A 27572-nucleotide genomic window follows, 5' to 3' on the forward strand; every position below is an offset into this window, starting at 1 on the left:
CGCCACGCCGCGCTCTTCCTGTCCGTCGGCAGGTTTCGTTTCGCCGTAGTTTCCAGGCTTTGGCCTCCGGTGGTGGAGGTTCCGGGAGCCTGCGGCTGCGGACGCCGTCCTGCGGGGGCCGTCCTCCGGGGACGGCAGCCAGGCGGGCGCGGGGCTGTGCGCGCAGGGCTTCGCGCAGGCGGGGCGGAAGCTCGAGTGGGGACCCGGGGTGCGGGCCCCGGAGCCCGCGGCGCTGCGGCCGGAGGCGCCGGGCCGAGGTGGCGCGCGGCAGGCGGCCCTCCCTTGGCCCCGGCCGAGTCCGGGCTCCGCGGACGCTCCTGGCCAGGCCCGTCGGCATCCTCAGCGGCCCTGGTTTGAGTTTACCGGCGGCCGGGCGGAGGCTTCAGGGGAAGGTAAGTGCCTCGAGAGGGACGTTTCGGTTGCAGTGACTTTGTTTTGAGGGCTCAGACCCAGCTCCTCGGGAAAGAACGGCTTTCGTGAGGTGGAAAGGAGCCCCGACCTCTCCCCGGAGCCCCCCGAGGGGGTAGGTCGTGGATCTGGGGGCGCGAGGCAGTTCTTTTGGGTGAAGTCACCCCGGGCCGAGGACATTGCGGAGCGCGTGAGCGGAGGGCTTGGGCCGCTTCCAGAAGAGAGGGCGCGGGGCAGGCCGCTCCGGGAAGGGCCCTCGGTTGGAAGATTTGTGAGGACAGGGTTTACGGGGGGAGGAGGGACCCCCACCCACGGCTGAAGGCGGTCTATTTCCACACCTCCCTCCACACCCCAGCGCCCCTTCCTCCTTCACTCGTCTGTTCCAGATCCCAAAAGCGTCTCTCAATGTGCGTCGGCACCTTTGCTGTCTAGGTATTTTCTGATTCCGTCGCAGTTCTGATCCTGTCGAATCACACAGTGAAGTGCATGAAAAGTCTGCAACGGTTTTTCTGTTGCTGCCTCGTTTGCTTTGATTTGCCCAAGGTCACAGGGTTTGTAGGTAGGACCCAGGCCTGTGTTCTGTCCCCCTTATTACAGTTAAGTCAAAGTAAATTTCTTAATAAAAGATTCTCTTGAGCAAGGATACCCAAGTTTTTGCAAATGATTTAAAGACTGAACCAGGCCTGAGCTTACTCTCATCCGGTTCTTCACAGCATCCTGTTGTAAGTAGGTGAGAGTTAGCAAAAAAATAAACGACTATAGCAGAGTTTCTTCTTTTAATCTTGCGTTTAATGATGGCAGTTTATTTCAGTAGAATTCAGTGTTCATGTTGATCAGTGAGAAAGTTATCCACTTAGTCTCTGCATAAACATGTAGGGATTACAAACATACAGGTAGATGCACCATCCTTATCATTTTTCCAGTGCCTTCTGAGGGTTTAAAGGGACATTTGTCCCATAGAGTGTCTTTCATGGAACTTTCTGGGGAAGTTCTTATGCAGGAGATTCCTGCCTGGGTGAGCCAGATCACTCATTACTTCATTACTGTGTTTTCCTTCCCCAGGTCTGCTTTTGCTTCACAGTGCTCCGCATTTTTACAAGAGCAGCAGAAAATGAATAAATCCCTGGTGAGTTTTTCTATTCATGTATTTATTCTTACTTCATTTTACAGTCTATTTTAGGAGGTGTGTAAGAGTCCAGATTTTGCAGTGGAAAAGTGGAAACAGAAAACATGGTCAAAAAAAGCATGTGGCACATCATCACCAAGTTTTTTTTTTTTTCTGTGTTCACCTGTGTAGATAGTATGATCCTTCAGAGCTGTAAAAGCAGAGCTACAAATATGTCTGGTGTTGTTGACATTCATTGCAAAAAGTGGCAGATACCTTCCATCAGTTAACTTCCAATGACCACAAGCTGAAACAGTTTCTGTTGTCTTGTGGGTTTGGAAGATTTCCAGGAATTTGGAAAAAATTTCTTGGACTACCTTGATGTGATTGTGAACAGCTTCCCTAAATAACAAATCTTAATCCATAACCACTCATGGGAGCAGAGAGCATACGGTCCAAGGGTGGCTTGGTGTATGTTATTTTCCTGATGACTAACACATTGTAGATACATTGTTTTTACTGCTTGATTTAGGAATAAAATGTGCATTGTTTGAGGAATGGCCTTTAAGAACCCTTCAAAAAGTCTCCGTAGATATTTCTCTCAGTCTGTTTGCATTACACAGAAGAAAGTTCAGTGCTTTCCCTGGCAAAGGTTTCCTTGTTTCCATTCACATTTTAACCTGTAGCTTACAGTGTTGGTTCTCACCCTGCTATCCCCCAACCCTGTTCTCCTAAAGGCCAGCAGTGATCTATTGTGCAAACCCAGTAGACATTCTCTGTTTTCTTAGGCCATTCTGCTACTTTCTCCTTCTGTACGGTCTCCTTTGTCAGTTTCTGTGACGTCACGCCTCGCTGTCTTCCTGAAGTTGATCATCTCTTTTGCCTTCTTCTGTGTTCGTCCATCCCTGGCTCACTGCTCTCCTTATTCTTGTCTGCTCTCACCCCTGTGCTCTAACCACCTGCTCTGTGTTGGTTCTCTCCTGTGGATCAGAGCCTTCTGTGCTGCCAACTGCTCAGCATCTCCATAGAGTATGTCCAAAGGACACCTGAAGTTGATAGATCCAAAGTAGAAATAATTGTTTGCACCCCCACCTGTGCCCTCTCCTCTTGTCCCTGTCAGTTCATTATTCATTATCCAGCCTGTCAACGTACCCAGAAAAACGGGATTCATTCTAAACTCTTTTCCATCACGTTACCACATTTGATTGAGTGTATTTTTTTAAAATGTTTTCTAAATGGTTTTAATTTCCTCTTCACCCCATCCTTGTTGCCTTTAAAATAGTTTCATTTTTCACCCCTGGACTATTGCAGAAGTTTCTTTTCTACACTGCTACTTCCTTTCTCCCACTAGGCTAAGTGTATTATCCACATCGAGTAGTTCTTCTAAAATGTTAATCAATTGTAGTGCGTTGCCTCCATGTAGAAAGCACTTTCAAGGCTCCATGAATGACTAGAAAAATGAGGATGCCAATAAAATGACATGGGCAAGATTGTAGGGAAAGCAAGTTTGAGACTAGGCAAAAATGAGGTTTTAGACTGTTAAATTTTAACTGTCCATACGTCATGCCTGCAGAGCTATGAGGAAGGCACATGTGTATGTCTGGGGTTTGGGAGATGAGTCTGGGCTGGGAGTCAAGAGCTTGTCCATGTATTGAAAGTCACCTTGATGAAGCAGGTGAGGGAGTGAGCTCAGGACATCTCCCGTGAGATCTGGTAGAGAAAGAACTGAGAAGGGGCTGCCAGTAGGTAAGAGGGAAAATCAGGAGAGTGAAGTTTCAGAAGCTGAGGGGATGGAAAGTTTCAAGGAGAGGGTCGACCAGTTGTGCCATATACTGTTAAGCAGCAGGTAAAATGAGGACCGAGAGTAAACCATTGAGGCTGGGACTCGGTCCTTGATGGTTTGCTTGGGCAGATTTGTAGGGTAAAAAGGTTTAGGAGAGAGTGGTAGAAGAATCAGATTTGGTCTCCTGGTCACTTTTGTGAAGTTTCACCCTGCAGGGGAAAAGAGAAGTTAGCCAGTAGCTGGAGTGGGAGTTGAGGTCAAGAGTGGATCTTTATTGCGTTGTTTTAATGTGAGAAATCACTGTGAGAAACATCTGGTAGAGAATGAGAAGTAGATGGCGCACGTGAGAGAGGAAGAACTGCTGAGTGGGTCCTCGAGCAGGCGAGAGGGACAGCAGAGCACAGGGCTTGGATGTGCACTGGTAGGTGTTTGGAGGTGGGGCAGGATACGCGGCGTTCTCTTATGATCTCTTCTCAGGGGAATGGAGTCCGGCTCATCAGTCTGGAGTGAGGATGAGCTTGGGGGTTCGAGGAGAGAGCAGATTTTGGGGACCAGCTCCATTCTGACCATCAGCGCACACGGCTCAGCCAGCTAGAAGGACTGGCATTTTCTCTGTCATTTCATCAAACATGGACAAAATTTAGTCTCCTTGGAGCCTATGTAATTGCATTGGTGCTGCCTAGTTCAAAGGGATTTGAGCACCAGTTGTGGAGACTTTTGTTCTAGTGATTGAAGGATTCCCCTGAGGAAGCGTCCTACTTGCCCTGCCCGTTGCATCTTTTGATATTTTGTCTCCTATTTTTAGTCATTAATGTCGTGTGTCTTCAGGTTTTGACCGTGAGTTTAAGAAGCACTTCTTTTTCTCAAGTAGATTATATCATAACTCCTTACAGGAGGGAATTCATGGGAGATAACGAGAATCCTTGTCAATACATGGGAAACTTTGAAGTGATGAAGCAAAAGTCTGATTTTAAATTTATTGTGAAAGTATTGTGGCTTGGTCAGTCAGAGGAGAGAAAGATGTAGTTTGGGGGCACTGAAGATACTTGGATGAGATAGTTTGTGACAGCCCTGAAATTATTAGGATTTGAGTAGTTGCAAAGGTTGATAAAGGCACTTAAAAGAATAAGGCTCCCGAAGTGCCCAATAAGAATTCTGCTTCCTTAGAATTTGGGCTGCTTGTTACAGAACAGTAAGAGATATGAATGGTGACAAACAAATGGTGATAAGAGCCTTGAATGCCATACTGAATTTCGATTTCGTGCTGTGAAGATTTTTTTTTTAATAGACTATTTTTTTTTAGAGCACTTTTAGGTTTATGGAAAGATTATGCAGAAAGTAGAGTTTACATATACCCCCCCACACACACACACAACACACACACACAGTTCCACCTATTATTAGCATCCTGTATTAGTGTTACAATTGTAGGATGTTACAATTGATGAGCCAATATTGGTACATTATTATTAACTAAGGTCCATAGTTCACATTAGGGTGCACTCTTTGTATTGTGCAGTTCTGGGAGTTTTGACAAAAGCATATTGTTGTGTACCCACCATTACAGTGTTATATAGAATAGTTTCACTGCCCTAAAAATGCCCTGTGCTCCCCCTATTCATTCTTCCCCTCTCCCCCTGAACCCCTGGCTGGTCTTTTTACTGTCCCTGTAGTTTTGCCTTTTCCAGAATGTCATCTAGTTGGAATCATACAGTATGTAGCCTTGCATACTGGCTTCTTTCACCCAGTAGTCTGCATTTAAAGTTCCCCCGTGCTTTTCGTGTCTTGATAGCTCATTTGTTTATTGTTTTTAGAAAAATAGTACAAACTCCATACAGAGACCCCCAACATACCCTTACCTCCCAGGTACCCAGATCCACCAGTTTTAACATTTTCCACATTGGCCATATCATTTAACTATCTACCTATCAATCCATTTTCTAAACATTGGGAAGCAGGTTGCATACATCATGCTCCTTGAATATAAACTTCCATGTACATTTCCTAAGATTAAAGATACTCATTTATGTATTCACCTTAAGTACAATTATCAAGTTCAAGAACTTTAACATTGATATAAACCTTACAGTCTATTTCCCAGTTTTTTCATATGTCCCAATTATGTCCATTTGGGCCTTCTCCATTATTAGGTCTAATCCAGCACTAAATATGATAGTATTATTTAAATACTAAATACAGTACAACTAATACTAAATACAATAAAATAATATTTAATTGTCATTGACTCTTTAGTTGCTGTCCTGTGAGAATTTGCGTTTAATTGGGAAGTGAGTCATCTGATAAAAGGTGTCATAGTAGATGTTGATGACAGGTGACAGGCTGCAGTGGGGAGGGGTCATGGGAGTCAGAGTTACTCAGGCTCTAGCTGAGATGCCCACGGAAAAGGACTCTCTGACTTGGGGGTTTCACAGTATGTTGGTAGACTTCATTTTTTCTTGATCATGAGCAAGATAGAGTATTTTTCACATATTTAGAAGCCATTTCTATTTTTATTCGAACTGCATGTTCATGTCCACTTGCCAATCTTTTTTTTTTTTTTTTACTTCTTATCGCACTCTTTGTATTGTGCACAACATAGATACGTTGTGCAACATACATAACACAAAAATTTCCCATTTTAGCCACTTTCAAGTGTACAATTCAGTGGCATTAATTAGTCACGATATTTTGCCACCGTCACCAACATCCATTACCCACACTTTTGTCATCACGTCACAAACATCAGCATTAAGCAGTAATTCCCCCTTACCCCCACTGCCAGTCCTTATGCCACGGTGGGCTGGGGTTTTTTTCTTATCAACTTATAAGTACTCTTATTAAATATTTATAAAATTTTCCAGTTTTGGTCATATTAATAAACATTTCTCCCCAGTTGATTTGTCTTTTTACTTTATTTTCCAGTTTTACCATATAATTCTTAAATATTTTCATTTCATTTTCAGTTACATTTCATCAGATTTAAAAATTAAACAGCACAACTGTATTCCCACCTCCCAGAATTAGCAACTGCTAAAAATTTATTTGCTTATAATTTATTTTGTAAATTTTTATCAAGCAAAATATACTTCAGAAAGTGCTCCTAGAAGTGCAGCTGGATGATTTTCAGATTGAAGACACTGTAAACAGGACTAAAGAAACTTCCAGTTTATTTTTACTGTTTATTATCATGTATTCTTTAACAAATGTTTTAATTCATGTATCAAAGTGTACATATCCTAAGTGTATACAGCTCGAATTTTCATAAAGTAAAGACATCCAAGAAACTAGCACCCAGAGTGAGAAATAAGCGCACCAGCCCAGCAGCCCCCTGCCCCCCCCCTTCCAGGCACTGCCTTCTAGAGGAAGCCCCTCCTGACTTGCAACAGGCCTTTGCCTGATGTCCTCCTGTGTCAGGCTTCTTTTATTCGACATTGTGACAGTCTTTCATATTGTGTAGTCATATTTTGTTTATTTTCATTGCAACTTAGGTATTCCATTATATGAATGTAACACAATTTATCTATTATGCTGTTGATGGACATTTGGGTGATTTCATTTCTTCCTGTGATTGGGCTGCTGTGAACATTCTTGGCCAAACCTTTGGGTGTCTACTTTCGGATTCTGTGGGTGTCTAGCTACAGGAGGATTGCTGGTCCTGTGGGTGCACGTGTGTCAGCTGTGTAGGGCTTTTCCCAGAGGAGGAGGGATTATGTGTGGCAATTGTTCCCCATCCTCACCAACACTCGGTGCTGTCTGCCTTCAAGCCATGCTGCCAAGTGTGCAGGTGTTACAGTTTTACTCTGCATTTCCCTGATGCCTAATGAAGTTGAGTTTTTGTGGTTATTAACCGTTTGGATATCATCTTTTGTGAAGTGCCTGTTTAAGTATTGTGCCCATTGTCCTACTGCCTGACTTTTTAAATAACTGGTAGGAATTCTTTATACATTCTGGATATGAGTCCCTACATGGATTTTTTCATATATGATTTTTAAGAAGTACCCAAGAAAATTTTACAATAGATTTTGTTTTGTTTGTTTTGTGTTTTTAACTTTATCAAAAAATAAAAAACAAACGTTTCAAGCAAAACAAAGGAATAAGAAAAACAACCTAAAATACCTACATTCCTTCCAACACGTTCCTACCAAACCCCCAGAAAATTAACAAACCATAACCAAAGGAATAAGAAAAACAAATAACCTAAAATAACTACATTGCTTCCAACATGTTCCTACCATACCTCCCAAAAATTAATAAACCACTTGTTCCTGAGCATTCCCATAACATTAAGATTACCCTCCATAACTTATCTATTAGATTATCGTTCCCCCTTCACTAGTTGCTGTCTATCACCAGGCCCCTACATTCTACAATTTAAAACATTTATTTTACATTTTTCACAGAGTTCACATTAGTGGTAACATACAATATCTCTCTTTTTGTGCTTGGTTTATTTCACTCAGCATTATGTCTTCAGGGTTCATCCACGTTGTCATATGTTTCACGACCTCCTTCCTTCTTAGTGCCATAGTATTCCATCGTGTGTATATACCACATTTTGTTTATTCACCTCTTCTGTTGAAGGAATTTGGATTGTTTCCGTCTCTTGGCAATTGTGAATAATGCCACTATGTACATCAGTCTCCAAATAACTGTTCGTTTCACTGCTTTCAGATCTGGGTATATACCAAGAAGTGAAATTGAAATTGCTGGATCGAAGGGTAACTAGATATGTAGTTTTCTAAGGAGCTGCCAGACTCTTTTCCAGAGGGGCTGTACCATTATATGTCCCACCAACAGTGAATAAGAGTTCCAATTTTTCTACATCCTTTCCAGCATTTGTGGTTTCCTGTTTGTTTAATGGCAGCCATTCTAATTGGTGTGAGATGATAACTCATTGTGGTCTTAACTTGCATCTCCCTAATAGCTAGTGAAGACGAACATTTTTTCATATGTTTTTAGCCATTTGTATTTCCTCTTCAGAGAAATGTCTTTTCATATCCTTGGCCCATTTTATAATTGGGTTGTTTATACTATTGTTGAGTTGTAGGATTTCTTTGTATATGCAAGATACCAATCTTTTATCAGATACATGGTTTCCAAATATTTTCTCCCACTGAGTTGGCTAACCCTTCACCTTTTTGACAGATACCTTTGAGGTACAGAAGCTTTTAATTTTGAGGAGTTCCCATTTATCTCTTTTTCCTTTCGTTGCTTGTGCTTTGGGTACAAGGTCTAAGAAGCGACTTCCTAATACAAGGTTTTGCAGATCTTTCCTTACCTTATCTTCTAGGAGTTTTATGGTACTGCTTCTTATACTCAGGTCTTTGATCCACTTTGAGTTAATTTTTGTGTAGGGTGTGAGGTAGGGGGTCCTCTTTCATTCTTTTGGATATGGATTTCCAGTTCTCCCAGCCCCATTTGTTGAAAAGACTGTTATGTCCCAGTTCAGTTGGTTTGGGGGCCTTATCAAAGAGCAGTCAGCCATAGATCTGGAGATCTATTTCTGAATCCTCAATTCAATTCCATTGATCAATATATCTATCTTTGTGCCAATACCATGCTATTTTGACTACTGTGGCTTCAAAGTAAGCTTCAAAGTCAGGAAATGTAAGTCCTCCCACTTGGTTTTTTTTGTTTTGTTTTGTTTTTTTAAGGAAGTTTTTAGCAATTTGAGTTATCTTTCCCTTCCAAATAAATCTGATAACTAACTTTTCCAAGTTTGCAAAGTAGGTTGTTGGAATTTTGATTGGAATTGCATTGAATCTATAGGTGAGTTTGCGTAGAATTGACATCTCAATAACATTTGGCCTTCCTATCTGTGAATATGGAATATTTTTCCATCTTTTTAGGTCCCCTTCTATTTCTTTTAGTAAAGTTATGTAATTTTCTATGTAAAGGTCTTTTACATCCTTGGTTCAGGATATTCCTAGATACTTGATTTTTTTAGTTGCTATTGAGAACAGAATTTTTTTCTTTAGTGTCTCTTCATTTAGGTCCTTTCTAGCATATAGGAACATTACTGGCGTATGTGCATTAATCTTATATCCCGCTACCTTGCAGATTTTTTAGCTCAAGTAGCTGTGTTGTTGATGTCTCAGGGTTTTCCAAATATAAGATCATATCATCTGCTAATAATGACAGTTTTACTTCTTCCTTTCAAATTTAGATGCCTTTTATTTCTTTGTCTTGCCAGATTGCTCTGGCTAGCAATTCTAGCACAGTGTTGAAGAACTGGTGACAGCAAGCAACTTTGCCTTGTTCCTGATCTTAAACGGAAGGTTTTCAGTCTCTTACCATTGAGTACTATGCTGACTGTGTGTTTTCCATATATGCCTTTTATTATATTGTGGAAGTTTCCTTCAATTCCTACCTTTTGAAGTGTTTTTATCAAAAAAGGATGCTGGATTTTGTCGAATGCATTTTCCACATCTTTTGAGATGATCATTTGATTTTTCCCTTTTGGTTTGTTAATGTGTTGTATTGCATTGATTTTCTTATGTTGAACCATCCTTGCATGCCTGGAATGAACCCCACTTGGTCATGGTGTATGATTTTTTTTCTTATATTTGTCTTTGGATTTGATTTGCAAGTATTTTCTTGAAAATTTTTGCATCTGTATTCATGAGGGAGATTGGCCTGAAAGTAGCACCTTCACTTGGTTTTGGTATTAGAGTGATGTTAGCTTCATAAAAAGAGTTAGGTAGTGTTCCATTTTCTTCAGTTTTTTGAAAGAGTTGAAGTAACATTGGTGTCAGTTCTTTTTGGAACATTTGGTAGAGTTCCTCTGTGATGCCATCTGGCCCTGGGCTTTTATGTGTGGGAAGCTTTTTGATGACCAGTTGGATCTCTTTGCCTGTGATTGGTTTGTTGAGGTCTTCTAATTCTTCTCTGATCAGTCTAGGTTGTTCATATTTTTCCAGTAAATTGTCCATTTCTTCTAAGTTGTCTAGCTTGTTGGCATACATTTGTTCATAGTATCCTCTTTTGATTTTTTTTATTTCTTTGGGATCTGTAGTAATTATCCCCTTCTCATTTCTGATTCTGTTTATTTGGGTCTTCTCTCTTTTTGACTTTTGTCAGTCTGCTAAGGGTCTTTCAATCTTGTTGATCCTCTCAAAGAACCAACTTTTTGTTTTATTTATTCTATTGTGTTTTTTTGTTGTTGTTCTCCAGCTCATTTATTTCTGCTTTAATCCTTATTTCTTTTCTTCTACTTAGTTTAGGATTAATATACTGTTCATTTCTAGACTCTTCAGTTGTTCCATTAGTTATTTGATTTTAGCTCTTTCTTCCTTTTTAGTGTATGCATTTAGAGCTATAAATTTCCCCCTTAATACTGCCTTCGCTGTATCACATAAGTTTTGATATGTTGTTCTCTAGTTTTCATTCTTCTCTAGATATTTAGCAATTTCTCTTGCTGTTTCTTCTTTAACCCACTGATTGTTTAGGAGTGTGTTGTTTAACCTCCACATATTTGCAAACATTCTAGATCTTTGAAGGTTATTGACTTGTAGTTGTATTCCATTGTGATCAGAGAATGTGCTTTGAATAATTTCAATCTTTTTAAATTTATTGAGGCTTGTTTCATGCCCCAGCATATGATCTACCCTGTAGAAAGTTCCATGAGCACTAGAGAAGAATGTGTATACTGGTGATTTGGGATGTAATGTCCTGTATATGTCTGTTAAGTCAAATTCATTTATCACATTGTTTCGTTTTCAGTTTCCTTATTGGTCCTCTCTCTGGTTGATCTATCTATGGGAGAGACTGATGTATTGAAGTCTCCCACAATTATTGTGGAAACATCTATTGCTTCCTTCAGCTTTGCCAGTGTTTGTCTCATGTACTATTAGGCACCTTGATTGGGTGCATAGACATTTATGATTGTTATTTCTTCTTGTTGAATTGTCCTTTGTATTAGTATATAGTGACCTTCTTTGTCTCTTACAACATTCTTGCATTTAAAGTCTGTTTTATCTGAGATTAATATTGCTACTCCTGCTTTCTTTTGACTGTAGCTTGCATGGAATATTTTTTTCCATTATTTCACTTTAAATTTCTTTGTGTCTCTAGGTCTAAGATGAGTCTCTTGTAAGCAATATATTGATGGTTCGTATTTTTTAATCCATTCTGCTAATCTGTATCTTTTAATTGGGGAGTTTAATCCATTCACATTCAATGTTATTACTTTGAAGACTGTTCTTGAATCATCCATCATATCCATTGGTTTTTATTTGTCAGGTGTATTTTTTCCCCTCTACTTCCTTTAATGTACCCTTACTGTAACTCTAGTTCTGTGCTCTTCTCCATACCTCTCTCTCCTTTCTTTTTTTCTCAGCCAGTAGGGCTCCCTTTAGTATTTCTAGGGCACCTCTCTCATTAGCAAATTCTCTTTGCATTTGTCTGTTAAGACTTTATGCTCTCCCTCAAATTTGAAGGAGAGCTTTGCTGGATAAAGAATTCTTGGTTGGCAATTTAAATATGTCACACCCCTGCCTTCTTGCCTCCATAGTGGCCGCTGAGTAGTCACTACTTAGTCTTATGTTGTTTCCCTTGTATGTGGTGAATCGCTTCTCTCTTGCTGCTTTCAGAACTTGCACCTTCTCTTCAACATTTGACAATCTTATCAGGATGTCTCCAAGCAGGTTTATTTGGATTTATTCTATTTGGAGTTCGTTGGGCATCTATGATTTGTGTATTTATGTCATTTAGAAGGGTTGGGCAGTTTCCTCAACAATGTCTTTGAGTATTCTTCTTCATCCTTTACCCTTCTCTTCCCCTTCTGGAACACCAATGATTCTTCTATTTGTGTGCTTCACGTTGTCAATCATTTCCCTGAGATCCATTTCAAATTTTTCAGTTTTTTTCACCATTTGTTATTTGGCGCTTTCACTTTCCAACACATTTTCAAGTTCACTTATTGTTTCCTCTATTTCTTCAATTCTGGTGTTATGTGCTTCAAGCATCTTTTAAATTTGATTAGGTTTATTTTATTTCCATTTAAGAGCCACGATTTTTTATTTACTCTTGCAAATTCTTTATCCTCTTCTAGGGCCTTCTTGATGTCCTATATCCTGAGCCATGGTATTGGTGTTTGTGATTACTTCTTTGATTAATTTCTCCAAATTCTGTATCTCCTGGTTTTTTAATTTGGCTGTTCGGGTTATCCATATCTTCTGGTTTCTTCATATGCTTTATTACTTTTTGTTGTTTTTGGCCTCTTGGCATTTGCTTGATACGGTTCTTTTAGGATACACAGGCTTATTTGAACAATTATCTGTCATTTGACAGAGCTACATTGGTAGAGTGTACTTTCCCTGACATACCAGCAGATGGTGCTCCCAAGCCACCTGTTACCCTCAAGCCAGTTTTCCCCAATTTCGTCTATGCACTGAGTGGGGCTCCAAATCATGTGGGGGTCCAGTCAGGACACCAGTTTTCCGTGTGCAGTGGGGACCGCCAGCCCTGTGGGTGGGGTCGTGCCCTGTGCAGTTTGGCAGAGAAGACAGTTTTAAGGCCTAGTACTCCCAGTTATTCCCTGGGCTGCAGCTGGAATACCCTGGGGCTGCAGAATGCGTCTAACCATTGATCTTAGATTCCCCACAGTCTCTCTCTTCCATGGGCCCCCAAGTCCCTGGGCTTGGTGTTGGGCTCCTGGCACCCCTGCCTCTAGGCTTTGCACACTGTGGGCTCTGTGGAGGAGTGTGCGCCAACACAAGCCAGACAAATCCCGAATTCCCTCAAGGAAGCTCTCAGCCATGGCGCTGCTTAGGGGCATCTCCTAGCCCACTGCAAAGATGGCTGCTCAGGGTGTGGAAACTACCCACTTCCACGATCGTCCGCCTGCTGCAGCAGCCCATCCCTGGCTTGGGGGTTCTTAGCTGCAGGTGAGCGCTCGACTGCAGGTCCTGCTGCTGGTTCCCCAGCAACTCTCCAGACTTAATACTAAGCCACTTCTCAACACAGTCTCTCTGTTTCTCCCCACTGTGGCACGGCTCTGGCTGCCATTTATCTCACTGGCCTCCGGACCAAGCCCTCCCACGACTCCGAACAGTCTCTCGGCTTCTCCAAGTGCACACTCACTGTGGGTGTAGAAGTCCCTGCCCAGCTGGTGGAACCCTGGAACCGCTGGAGCACTTTCTATCTTCTATGTAGTGTTTTTTGTGGAAGAGAATTTTGCTCTGTCGCTCCTACTCCTCCATCTTGGATCTGATTGATTTTGCTTTTTAAATGTTTTTATGGATGCTCTTTATATTGAGAATAAGTCATTGAAATAACTTATGTTCTTTATTTTTTTCTTTTTAGGGTGGTTATTCAATTGAAATATACTTTAGTTAATTTATTTCTGATGATATTGCATTCAGGTTCTCCTCACCCACCCATTCTTTCTTATTTTTTGAATATGTAGAATGTAATGATTCCAAAAGTCCTAACTGTACAAGATGGTGAGTTCAGAGAGATATCATCCCCTCCATACTGTTCCCCGCTGTATTTTTGCACTTTGGATTCTTTACCTAACAGTTTATCTTGGAAATTACGCCTATCAGTACAGAGACGTTGGGTTTTTTTGTTTTGTTTTGTTTTTTTACTGCTGCATAGTTGTAAATCTTTCTTAACATTTTACTTTATAATTACTGTGGGCAAACAATGTTTACCTTGTTTCTTTTTCTACCTTGTTTATCTTCTTGGCTTTTTTCTTACTTGTTTTTGAGTGGTATTTAGAAAGCTCTGTATTTTTGGTCTGTTGGCTACCTTTGTAATTATCCTTTGCCCAACTCCAGCTTCCATGCCTCACCCCGATTTATAGTGACCTTAATTCCTTGTTTTTACTTTTGTTCTCTGGATGTATCAGTTTTAGATGGAACCTATTGACACCCAATTATCATCTGTCATCCTTGCCTCTTGTCTCCCTTCCTTCTTTTCCCCAATTTTTGAGAACATTTAACATTCATGTACTATTCTTTGACCGTTGTTTTTGTCTTAAGTCTATAATTAAATATTAAGTACTTTCTATCACTCATTTTGCCTGTTTCCCCAGTTTTCTCATGGTTGGCTGAAGCTCATCCTCTAGCATGGGGGTCAGCAAGCTATTTTTGTAAACCAAGTGTTATTGGAACAAAGCCATGTCCATTTGTTTACATATTGTCTACTTTGAGCAGTTAAGTAGTTGCAGTAGAGACATTATGACCTGCCAAGCCAAAAATACTTACTATTTCCTGACCTCTGCCCTAATAAATTCCTCCGGAAGGGTTTTTGAAAGTACAATATGCCTGAGTGCTTCCATGAAAAAAAAAAAACACTTTTTTCTATCCCCTGAATTCTGGAAAACCAGTTTGAATGGATACAGAGTCCTTACTTCTCACTTCCTCTCCTTAGTTTCTTCAAAATGTTGCTCTGTTACTGCTTTGCTTCACATGCTGTTCTTGAGAGGTTTGCATGGGGGGATTCCTGGTGCAGGAGCACCCTCTTCAGTCAGGAGGCTCATGTGCAGCTTTAGAGAACATCAGTGGTAGCGACACGGGAGGAATTAGTTTGTTTTGTGGTTCTCTTTCATTTCTGTGGGATTTTTAATATTCCCCTCCCACTAGAATACTTTGCAAGTTGTTTTCCTTGGATGGGCCACATAAGTGTTTTATTAACTTATTGACTCTCAAGTCTTTGTATATCTGAGAACGCCTTGCTTTTTCCTGATATGCAGGAAGTTTATCTTGTTGGCTAGGAAGAGGATTCTCAGATTTCAGTCTTTTGATCCAGCAGCTCTGGTTGTTTGGCTTCCAGCAGTGCCTGTGAGACATCTGACTCAAAGATGCAACCCTGATGCAGAGGGCCCATCTGTTAAGTCCTCCCCGAGCACTCACGAAAGGAATCCTCAGGAAAAGCAGGCACTACCTGCATCATAAAGCCACCTTTGACAAAGTGGTCCATAGAGACACTTAACCAAAGAAATCTCAGCCTGATCTCCAGTGTTCTGGATGAAAGTATTTACTCCAGTTCTGTTACTATAAGAGTCTTGGAATATTGTCTGTACCTGTACCTAGTGATTGTGGATTGTTCCCTTGTCTCGTGACGCTAACCTAAAATCTCTGGTATCTGCAATTCTGATTGTCTTAATTTTGTTATTCAGGTTTTCTGAAACCCATTCTCTCAAAGTTATTAAAATGCTTGTTAGCTGCTTTTCTTTTTTTTTAAGCCAGAGGAAAAGCAATGTAATTAATTTTCTCCTTCCTTTATGCATGCCTGAATTGGGCAAGCTACTTAAGCCCATCATCAAATGAAAAATCAGCTTGGAACATTCATGAGGATAGTGCTCTTTTTAAAGCAGCAACAATGCATGTCTTTTAGGTGCATTCCAAATATAACAAAAACCATTTTTTTCCTAAGGCAAAGTTATAAGCAATTTAAAAGCCCCAACAAATTGCACATTTTGTGAAGTTAGAAATGCAGAATTAATATTTGCACATTCTTCTATTTGTGTATAAAATTAGACTACTTCTTCATGCTCTGTTATGTCACTCTCTTGCATTTGGTAATGACTTTTAATATGTAAGATTGTAATTAATTGATCCAGTTGAATTTTTTGACCCCAAAATGTTAGGCTTCTTATTAATTTTTCATTTATTCATTCACAAATAACAGCATTCTCCTAGGCACTGGGATTCCAAACAGAATTAAATATTCCTTCTCAAGAAGCTCTCTTAGAACAGTGGGAAAGCACAAATTTTAAAAATGCATAACATTTTATAACAGCAATAAAATAGAAGGGTGAATAAATAATAGTATTTAGAAAAACTATGTTTTTGGTAAACAGCATGTACTTTCAACACAAGGGATATTCTGGTTTAAAATAGAGCTTTTACAAAACTTCACATTTATCCTATTTTAAAGTTACCTGTGTTCTCATTATTTTTGTGTTTTTATTTATAATACACTCATATTATTTGTTTGCTTTTCTTTTCTGAATTTTCCCAAATTCATGACTTCTTTCTCCACTTTCTCATCCTCTTCTTAGGGGAGTGACTTGAAAGTCATTTGTTGTGTTTTTACCCATTTTACAATCACTGTATTGACAAAGTAAACAGGGATACCTCAGAAGTAAATGAAACTAGGCTTGCTTTTCTAAGACATAAACAGGAAGTTACTATCATTCAGCAAGGCAGAGTGATGAAGGGTATGGATTTCTGTACTCCTAGGACTCTATCAGGGCAACCCAGGTTGTGGCTGGTGATGCTTGAATGAACTGTGGGCTGAGCTTCTGGGAGACTTCTACTGTTCCTCTTTGAGATTGGTCTCAGGTGTCATGGGCTGGAGAAGTTTTGCTCATAGATTAGTCCGGATTGGGCAGGAACCACTTCTGCCACCCTGGATGTCTCTTCAGCAGTTGGGTCCTCTCCAGCTCCCCAGGCCGGAAAAGCCTGGGCCATGGGCAATGCTGAACCTAAAGCTGCGGGAGAACAATGAGGGTCAGTTAGCCTGGATCTCAGGGCCTCCTGCCCACAAGACCCATTCTGCACTCTTAAATCGCCTCGCACAGGCCTCAGGAGTCCCTCACCATCTCAGATGGCCCTGAGCGTGACACGACCCTTCCTTTCCCCCGCCTCCCACACCACACTGCTGCCTCCATGTTTTGTTGAAATCACCTGAACCTTTTTGTTTTTAAACATACAGATAATATTTTATAATCCTTTTTTGACTACTACTTAAAACTTAACAGTCACTTTAACTTTAATTTTTTAAACTTTTATATTTTCTGGTTTTCTGTCCTAATTTGGAAAGTGATAAGATACGCAGTTGATAGCCAACAGTAATAGTAGATACCATTTATTAAATATTTATATTCCAAGAACTGTGTTAAGTGCTTTACATGTATTAGCCCATTTAATACTGATATTTGTGATAAGCACCATTATGATTTTCACTTTAGAGGTGATGATACTGAAGAAAACAGTTCTAGTAACTTGCCTGAGTAGTTGTGAATGGGACAATTTACTATAAAAATGCAAATTTTTAGATATGCCTTGGATAGTTTTACTGTTTGGTTTCAGGTCTATTGTAAACTATCTGCCCCTCTTCAAGAATGTGCTCCTCCTGTCCTGGAATGTGTAAATGGAAAGAAGGGGAATTCACATTCGGAATTCACATTCCCAGCTGGAAATTAGGGGTAACCTAATCTCAAACTATTACCATTTGTTCATGTGGCAGCCATGTTCAGACTTGCTGAAAATACAAAACTAGAATGTATGTTGCCTAGCTTGCCTTTTCAGTTGATAATTATGGATATAACGTAGTTTGGTTCTGCTTTCCTTGTGGCATTCCCTTACTTTGCTCTTCAGAGACAAGATAGTTAAAAATGGCATTTCCCAGACTCCCTTGCTGCTAGGATTCTAGCTGTGATAAGGAGACTGTGTTTTCCGGCTTCAACTTAATGTGTCAGGCAAGCACTCTCATGGAAGTGCTTGACTCTTTCTTAGCTACTGTCCCTGTGTCCAGTTCCTAGCTTTATTTGGGTGTCAAAGGACAAGGCACAGGGCATGTGTCCTGCTGACTGAGTTGGAGTGAGGCCCTATAGCAGTGATGAGGAGGGGGTCAGACAGTGCCCTGGGCTCCAGGTCAAACTGGAAAGGTAGAGGTGGTGTAGGAGGAACAGGTTTGAGCAGGAACAGTGGTTTAATTTCAGGCCTGTTGAGTTTGAGATCTGGCAGAGAGGCCTGGGTGTGATACAAATTTGGGAAATGTTGGTATAGAGATGGTCATTAAAGCCATGTGGCTGGGGTGGGGTCAGCATCAGGGCAGTGAGTGTGGATACAGAAACAGACCAAAGACTGAGCCCCAAGGCACTGCAACTTTGGGAGTGGCTTGGAGGAGAGCAGGAAGCAGCGAAGGAGACTGAGAAAAGGAGCCTTCAGGGAGTAAGAGGAGAGGAATGCTGTTAATGATCTAGAAGCAAGTGTCCTTCATTTAGAGAGTGTCCAGAGGAGCAAAGTGCACACTGGATTTACAGGTCTGCCCCCTCCCCTCCCAGGCCTGTACTCCTCGGGAGCAGGAGCTGAGTATACTTGTCTTAGCATCCTTAAAAGCAAGGGTTGTCCTGGGTTACAGTGGAGTTTCAGTATTTTCTTGTTTTTGTTTTGTTTTGTTTTTAATTTACCCTAGAGTGAGCCCCATGGCAGTATATTTCTAGTGTGTTTATTTTCTTCCTAAAATCTGTAACATAAAATAAGGTATATAATGTTCATAGTTAACTTTACCAGTGAGCATGTCCCCATGTCTCTTCCACGTCACCCAACTCCGATCACGGTGCCATTACAGGGGTCAGTGTCATTCACGGATGTGGCTGTGGACTTCACCCAGGAGGAGTGGCAGCAGCTGGACCCTGCTCAGAAGAAGACATACAGGGATGTGATGCTGGAGAACTACAGCAACCTAATTTCAGTGGGTGAGGATAGCTTGCTTTCTGAGTTCCTAAAATATATGGAATTTCTCTCAAATTTAATGACTTTAAACTTTGAATTTGATGGGACAAATGTGATTTATCTAAGTTTGGGCACCAGGCAGGGCTTTTTTGGCTTGACCTCCCCAATGGAATAAAGCACAAATAGACACACAGACTGTGCAGCTTGTAAGGCAGCACATTCCCCATATGATAGAGATCCTGAAGCCAAGCAGCTGGGCTCAAGTTCTCTTTCATTTCTCATTAACAGGGTATCACATTATCAAACCGGATGTTATCATCAAGTTGGAGCAAGGAGAAGAGCCATGGATAGTAGAAGGAGAATTCCTACTTCAGAGTTACCCAGGTGTGTTAGTGGAGGCAGTGAGGGGATTGGCAACTTGGAAGTGTTTCTCAGGGTTTTTTAATGGTCCTAAACCTTCAGAAGTGCCTGAAGATAGATACTTGTATGCCTTAGATACCTAAATCTCACCCCCAAAGACTTGTGTTTATAGAGCTTTTCCATTCTTACATCACTTCCTTCTGCCTCTTAAACCTTGGGTCTCAGCACACTTGCTCTCTAGTACTTTCAACAACCCATTATCATAAATTTCTTTTGTTTTCAGACATTCATAAGTCTGTCATTAACAAATAACTTATGCGATTCTTGTGTTCCTACCTTCCATTTTTCCCCTTCCTCTTTTACTGTGAAATGCCTCAAATCTGTTTCTCTCCCCAGCTTCACCTTTCACTTCTCTTTGTCAGGTTTCAAAATCCCTGATAAATTCAGTTTGCCTTTGTTGTTGTGTGCACTTGTGCTTCATTTGACAGTGCTGATCGTGATTCCTGAAATCCAGCCCAGTTTGGTGACACACCACTTTCCCCCAGTGCTCATTTTCATCTTGGCTCTCTTCCTTACTGGTCTGGTTTCCATTATCACACAAATGAATTTTGACTCATTTATTCCCCCAGCCCCACTCCCTCCAGGAATGTCTCTAAAGGATCCGTTTCTACCTTCTATGGTTTTCCTTGTTTCTTGAGTTCCTGAAAGGGCTCGAGCCTGAAGGGTATGCATTTGGGTTTTTGCTGCTCACACTGCAAGTAGTATCACTAACACTAACACCATTGCCCAATCTGTACTCTAATCTGGTGTTTTCTGTAATGGCAGGTACAGCACTTCCTTCACTCTCATCCTGTCTGAAATTCAATCACAAACGCTTCCAAATTATAACTACTAACCACCTTTCCCACTCAATTACACTATTCTCTTTTCCAATAGTGACTGCTATGAAATCACCTAAAAATACCTACTTCTCATCAGGTATTACCACTCTCTATGGTTATTGGTATTTTTCCTTTGTAAAATGTCTTAATTCATTTTCTGTATATTATTTCCTATGCCTTAATGTAACCAGGAACTGCATTCTCTCATGCCTGGGTTGCTATGAATCCTAATTGGAATTGCAAGACGTGTTCATCTGAAGTTTCCAATTGATCTTCTCACTAGCCTCTTAAGATAAGCCCAAAGCTATTCCCTATTACTTCCCAAAAGGAATTTTAAATTCCTCATCCTTTAAGAAACACCACAATATGGCTCTGTATTGCCTGACTAAAATAATTTTCTGTTTCCAAAAATCACTAAACTCCATTTGATCCAGACTCTAAATGTCTTCTGTTTGTGTGATTATTTTCCCTACAGCCTTGCGTTTTCATTAGTGTGCTTTACCTGTCCAGATAGCACATCCTTGTAAGTTTCTGAGCTCAAATTTTCAACTTCCTTCAAGTTTTTTCTTTCCTACTCTGTCATGACTCCAGTCTCTTTCTTCTCTCAACTTCCAAATCTCCATAATGATGGTGTCTTAAAAGTTAGGTCTGATCATGTAATATGTTATTTGATATTTTTTGCTTGAGCTTCTTTAACTCTCCTGGATTGTAATCCTACAAAGAGAAGGACATGTTTTCCTCCCTTGCTGGCATATGTAGCATATAGTGGACATTTATTTCTGTGATTATCTGAGGATAGGTGATTATCTGTCACATATGTGACAGAACTTATTATCCATCCATTCAGAAATATCAGGCAATTCTAAGTGTACATGACTAGGTCACATACCTATATATTCTATAGATACTAAAATATATGATTCAGATTAAGAACTTCAATTTCTACTTAGGGGTTCAAAGGAAATAGAAAGTGAAGTCACATTTCTTCGGATAGGTTTTTGTTAAGAAAAGAGAAGAGAACTACAGGATGTATTTTAAAATTCAGCATGATTGATGTGTTTATGTGCTAAAATGACTGTATGGGTAGTAATTATTTTCAACTTTGAGGGGAAATGGAACTAACAGAGGTGGGAAAGGATTTGAGAAGAATTATTTTCCAAGAGCATAAACAATATAGTTCCCCCAGAAAAACAGGTTTTGAGTAGATCGAGGCTGGAAATCAAGCAAACTGAGTAAACCATCGTGTATACAGACTTGCTGAACGGATCTACACGTTTGTTGGATACCAATAGCTTGGTTTTCCTGGAGCAGAAATTATTTTTGGTAGGCCAGTATGATGCCAGTTTGGAATCATGTTGTGAATTCCAGTGGTGAAAAGTATTATTTATCAGAATCCCCACCCCCCTTTTATCTTTGATATTTTGGCAGTGGGCTCAGGGAAGTTACAAGTTGTGGAGGACAAGGCTCATGATGGCTTCACTCAGTGTGGACAATGGAAATGTGTAAGATAAATAAAAGTGGGGAAAAGTTTGAGGATTCTCATTCTGAAGTTTCTATACTAAATGAAACACAGAGGATCAGAGGAGTGGGGAGGCAAATTCATACTCACAACTGAGGTACAATAAGTCAGGGACAGGACTGGCTTAAAGAAATTGTCAGGAGATTGAAAATGGGAAAAATAATTGCTAAACTTGGCATGTATAGTGTCATATACTGGGCACTTTATATTTACTAATTTATAATTTATAATTCTACAACAACCCTATGAGGTAGGTACCATTATCTCCATTTTGCAAGTGAATGAAACTGGGTCACAGGGGTGTGTTAAGTAACTTACCCAAGGTCACCTAGTAAGATGTCATGTTATGTTGTTCAAATAGGAACAAATGGAATGAAATTTACAGGACAGTTGCAAAAATAATATAAACCCCATACCAAGAACTCCAACATGCCCTCCAACCCTTGCACCCCTACTACGGATACCCAGATTCACCAGTTTTAACATTTTGCCACCTTTGCCACATCATTCTATTTTTTGAACGTTTGAAAGTAGGTCACACAAATCATGAACACATAATACTGCCTTGTACATTTCCTAAGAACAAGGGCAGTAACCACCTTAAGTACAGTTATAAGTTCAAGAAATTTAACATTAGTATAAAGCTTACAGTCTCTATATTCCAGTTTTTTCATATGTCCCAATAATGTCTCTCTTAGCCTTTTCTCCCTTGCTAGATCCCATCCAGGAGCCATTAGAATTTTATGGTCAGAATGAGTACAGTATTAAATTTTAACATCATTAGAATATTTAAGAAGCCTGAAACCTTTAAAAGGATAGCATGTTCAGCGGTCTGTTACATATTTCCTGTTGGCTATCTATGTTTGTGGGACTCTTCTTCCAAGTGAAGTTGAATTACAGAGAATTAGAGCCCAGTTACAGAGGTAGTCATCTAAACATAGAAAATTTGAGTGCAAATCTATTTGGCACAACTGTGGAATTAGGGGGGTGGAGCAAGAGTGTGGAAGGATCTAGACTAGTTATGGAGGTGTTACACAAAAATCTTAGTATAAGGGTAATGCCTTAGACTGTACTCTCTCTCTCCTATCTTGATGTGAATCATCAAGTGTGGAGTGCTGATCCACCTTCTCCAGAGCTAATCCCTACCTGAATATTTCTATGGCCATCCTCGTCCAGTAGCACTTTTTGCCACCCTATCACTTTGCCCCATTTGCTGTGAGTCCTTTCCTGTCTATCTTGTCAGCCATTCATCCAGCATCTTTGTCTTCTGATCACTGTTCCTTGTTTCTGTCTCACCTACATCCAGTTTTGAACAAAATTTTATAGTAACATAGTTCAAAGGTGCTTGTATTCTTTGTCAGTTTTCTTCCTCCCTTTCCCCATCATTGGAAAGAAAGAGTGAGAGAGTGAGAGAATATGCCTGCATGTGTTATTCCAAACTAAGAAAAGGAAAAAGTATACTTGGAATTATTTCCATTTCTCCATGAAGCCAGCATCTACCCCACAGAGAGATAAAACTAATGTACAAGTTTCATTCCATGTCTTAATAGGTAGATATATAAAATTTGATTAATTTTTGTCTCTTTTTAGAAGTCTTAAAAGTTGATGACCTGATAGAGAGAGTCCAGGAAAGTGAAGACAAACATTCAAGGCAAACTGCGTTCTTCAGCAACAAAACCTTGACTGAGGAAAGAGGTAATGCTCTTGGTAAAACTTTTGAGGTGGAAACAAACCCTGTTTCTCCAAGAAAAATATCCTCTAAGTGTGACTCATGTGGAACAAGTTTAAAATCTATTTCAGAATACATCACTAGTGATGGAAGCTATGCAAGAATAAAACCTGATGAATGTAGTGGATGTGGGAAATCACTTCTCCATATTAAGCTTGAGGAGACTCATCCAGGAGATAAAGCTTATGAATTTACTCAAAATGGGGAAACTTATTCTCTAAATGAAGAAAATAGTTATCAGAAAATTCATATTTTGGAGAAACCCTTTGACTATATTGAATGCCAGAAAGCATTCCAAAACAATACAGTTTTTGTTAATCACATGGAAGAGAAACCTTATAAGTGGAATGAATCCGAAATAGCCTTCCTCCAAATGTCAAACCTCAGTGTACACCAGAGATCTCATATAGAAATGAAGTCCTACGATTGCAATGAATGTGGGAAATCCTTCTGTAAAAAGTCAAAATTTATTATTCATCAGAGGACTCACACAGGAGAGAAACCTTATAAATGTAATGTATGTGGAAAATCCTTCTGCCAGAAGGGAACCCTCACTGTACATCAGAGGACACATACTGGGGAGAAGCCATATGAATGTAACGAATGTGGGAAAACCTTCTACCAGAAGTTACACCTCATTCAACATCTGAGAATTCACTCAGGAGAGAAGCCCTATGAATGTAGCTATTGTGGAAAATCCTTTTGCCAGAAGACACACCTCACACAACACCAGAGAACACATTCAGGAGAGAGACCCTATCCATGTAATGAATGTGGGAAATCGTTTTCCCAGAAGTCAGCCCTCAATGACCATCAGAAAATTCACACAGGTGTGAAACTCCACAAGTGTAACGAATGTGGGAAATGCTTCTGCCGCAAGTCTACTCTAACTACACATCAGAGGACACACACAGGAGAGAAGCCCTATGAATGTAATGAATGTGGAAAATCTTTCTCTCGGTTATCATATCTCACTGTACATTACAGAACTCATTCAGGAGAGAAGCCCTATGAATGTAATGACTGTGGAAAAACCTTCTACCTGAATTCAGCCCTTATAAGACATCAGAGAGTACACACAGGGGAGAAACCCTATGAATGTAATGAATGTGGAAAAGTATTCTCCCAGTTGTCATATCTCAACATACATCACAGAACTCATTCAGAAGTGAAACCCTATGAATGTAATGAATGTGGAAAAAGCTTCTACCAGAATTCAGCTCTGTGTAGACATCGGAGAATACATAAAGGAGAGAAGCCCTATGAATGTTACATATGTGGAAAGTTCTTCTCTCAGATGTCTTACCTAACTATACATCATAGAATTCATTCAGGAGAGAAACCCTATGAATGTAATGAATGTGGGAAGACTTTCTGCCAGAGTTCAGCCCTTAGTAGACATCAGAGAACCCATACAGGAGAGAAAGCCTATGAATGTTACGAATGTGGAAAATTTTTTTCTCAGATGTCATATCTCACTATACATCATCGAATTCATTCAGGAGAGAAACCTTTTGAATGTAATGAATGTGGAAAAGCCTTTTCTCGGATGTCGTACCTCACTGTACATTATAGAACTCATTCAGGAGAGAAACCCTATGAATGTAATGAATGTGGGAAAAAATTCTACCACAAATCAGCCTTCAATAGCCACCAGAGAATTCACAGAAGAGGAAATATCAATGTACTTGATGTGGGAAGCCTTCTGTGAGGTCAGACCTCATTTCATGTCAGAGAACCTTCACAAAATAATAAGAAAATCCACTGGAATTAACACCATTGTACTTCAGAGTTCACACAGGTGAATGTGGCAATGCCTTTGTGCATTAGTCAGATTTGTAATCTGAAAACTCAGAGCTTAGAAATGACAAGTGTAGTAAAACCTTCAGCAAGACCACACAACTAATTGGATAGCAGACTATACAGGAGCAAAATTGGATATATGCTTAGAATGTACATACATTTTCACTATGGATTCAAAATGTTAAGCATTTTGATTCTTACCAAGGAGATTATCAATTTAAGGAATATAAAAAACATATTCCTCTGGATATTGTTAATACTACAAGATGTATTTCAGATGTAAAATCAAGTTTTATAATTAAAACAGATCATCTCTGCTGTGACTAGACATGTTCCTATTTTGTATATAGACACTGAGATCAGGATAATTAAAACAGCAACATTAAATTCATATACAAGCATTTCCTAAGGTATATAGGACTATGACTTGTTTTTTATTAGTGTATCACATTACAGAATTGTTTGTTCAGTGTGAACTACTTTGGAAAAGGCAGTGTGTCCTTACTGGAGTAATTTGTAATTCATATGTTAAGATTATACTGTAAATTTAATAGTACCCCATGGTAATACCTAATGTACATTGTCATTGAAATAATATTTGACAGGTATAAGGTCAAATCCTATATTTTATAATATATGTGTTTGGCTGTTATTAATGAACTGGACCTTCGTAAAGAATCCCTGTGTTTTTTGTTTTCAACTGTAAGTCAGCAAAAGAAATACAGATATATGTGCATAAAATAGATATGCATATATATTTTCATCAAGCACTGTAAATTGGTAATGTCAGAAGTGAAATGCCATGAATGGAAACCAGCTATAGTTCTCAAATATTCATGTTTATCTATTGTCTTTCATTTATCATATTTTTATTTGGATACATACCTAAGTGTAAGTGGGTAGCATACAAATACTGTGTAACATAGGAATTACTTCTATTTTTACTTGATATGATAGTGCTTTTAAACATTGTGCATTACTCCTTTCCATTCCTGAATTAATCAAGAATCCATTAAGGTGGGTTTGTGGCAGACACTGCTCAGTGACGTCTCTCCCTTGTCACTCCCTCCTTATTGTGTACTGGGAGGGTTTGGTATCTGCTCCTCCTGACAGGACTCTGGATAAATCCTTTTTAGTTTCAATCTATAATGATAACTCCATCCTCATTGCCAGTGATTGAGGTGGTCCTAGTACCCAATTCTAACCAGATAAGCAAAGGAATATCTGATAGGTAATTTCTGGAAACAGTGTCCTCAAAGATTCAAGGAATCATGCAAGATGAGTGGGCTCTTACCTTCTGGTGAACATTTCCTGGTCTAGATGTGACTGATGCCTGGTTGTGTCTTTCAACAATGAATTATAGTAGTTTCAGCATGGCAGAACAGAAAGATCAGAAGAATCTGGACCTGAAGGATGTCACTGAGCCACCAAACCAACCAGCCTTGTAGCCACTCAGCCTCTGGACTATTTCGTGAGAGACTAAACTTATTTTTTACCAGTTCATTTAGGGTGCTCTCTTAGTAATCCCTGAAGACATTATAACTGACACAAAGTTACACTTTTGTAGGAATTATGCAATTCAGAAGAGGACTTTGGGCAAATCATTTATTTTGGCTGTTGATATAAAGATCTGTCTTATTTTCTGTAAATTTTGATGTAAATAGTTTGAACATTAGAAATCAGCTTGAAATAATGAAATGTGTATGCTCCTCGAACTGTCATATCATTGGCCTAAGAAATTAACGTTTGGAACCTGACATGTCAGGTAGCCTCCCTTTTTATAAAACATGAAATAAAGTTTTGAGTTAATTTAACTTATATTGTTCATTGGTCACTGCTATAATGTCAGTTGATGATATATGCTGAGGAAGAATATATGCTGAGGGAAGGATCTAATTTTGTTTGCTATTAAGTAACTAGCCTGATAGCCTATATTATTGGAATAACTCACTTTTATCACTGAGATAAAATGTCATATTCTTCATGTATTAAAATCACACATAGCTCCTATCTTTGTTGCTCTGTGCTTTTTCTCCGTATTCCTCTAGATGATTGTGAGTATGCTACAGAACAGGAATTACAGGAATTAATTGTCTGGTAGAATGCAAAGTTTTATGTAGGAACTATATATTCATGGTATATTTGTTCGAATAATGTCTATAAAGATTCCCCATATTTGTGTGTCCTTATAGCTTAGTTACAACAGTATGCATTGTAAGTAAAATACTAGAAAAGTTTAAAAGGTTTACCACATTCTTTTCCTCCTTCAGACTGCATATTAAAGGATCTGGTACAAATAAGTACTTCTCAACTGAATCTTTAACAGTGTAGTCAGTCTATACATGAACTATACTTTATAGTTTCAGTTTTCATATTATATCTGTAAAATTAGGATCAATAGCATGTTCTAATTTGTCATTGTTTTTATTCTTCCTTAAGAGATAGTTAAAATAATGGTTTGTTTTAGACTTGATGAAATGTGGTATTTGCAAAGTTTTTAGCTATTCTTGGCAGAAGTGTAAGATACACAGGCCTAGGCAGGTGAGAAGAGAGCACTATGGGGGCTGGCTCCGC

The 27572-nt window shown here is 39.6% G+C and overlaps 1 protein-coding gene and 1 long non-coding RNA gene across 4 annotated transcripts in view; one reads left to right on the plus strand and one right to left on the minus strand.

Annotated features, from left to right (window-relative positions):
• On the plus strand, nt 1-26812 carry ZNF12 (zinc finger protein 12). Of its 2 annotated transcripts, XM_037814836.1 has the most exons (5): nt 1-392; nt 1471-1534; nt 18603-18729; nt 18995-19090; nt 23057-26812. In XM_037814836.1, the coding sequence occupies exons 2-5, from the start codon at nt 1520-1522 to the stop codon at nt 24904-24906; spliced, it is 2088 nt and encodes a 695-aa protein (XP_037670764.1). In that variant the 5' UTR covers nt 1-392; nt 1471-1519; the 3' UTR covers nt 24907-26812. The 2 variants fall into 2 exon arrangements, with proteins under 2 accessions (XP_037670764.1, XP_037670763.1); XM_037814835.1 differs by lacking the exons at nt 1-392; nt 1471-1534 and having other exon boundaries at nt 17839-18729.
• LOC119517855 overlaps nt 15888-27572 on the minus strand; it is a 57467-nt gene continuing 45782 nt past the window's right edge. For both annotated transcript variants that reach the window (XR_005213641.1, XR_005213640.1), the window contains 2 exons: nt 18542-18666; nt 15888-16737 (listed from right to left, as the gene is read on the minus strand). This is a non-coding gene — a long non-coding RNA (uncharacterized LOC119517855). The remainder of the gene's footprint in view (nt 16738-18541; nt 18667-27572) is intronic.

The sequence above is a fragment of the Choloepus didactylus genome, chromosome 21, assembly GCF_015220235.1.
Source record: "Choloepus didactylus isolate mChoDid1 chromosome 21, mChoDid1.pri, whole genome shotgun sequence".
NCBI lineage: Eukaryota > Metazoa > Chordata > Mammalia > Pilosa > Megalonychidae > Choloepus > Choloepus didactylus.

What these genes read in the sequence shown, in the direction of transcription:
- ZNF12 (XM_037814835.1), top strand. Translation starts at nt 18,522, where the DNA reads ATGTTCATAGTTAACTTTACCAGTGAGCATGTCCCCATGTCTCTTCCA. An exon ending in CAGCAACCTAATTTCAGTGG is followed by an intron (nt 18,730 to 18,994) that starts GTGAGGATAGCT and finishes TCTCATTAACAG; the next exon opens with GGTATCACATTATCAAACCG. An exon ending in CCTACTTCAGAGTTACCCAG is followed by an intron (nt 19,091 to 23,056) that starts GTGTGTTAGTGG and finishes GTCTCTTTTTAG; the next exon opens with AAGTCTTAAAAGTTGATGAC.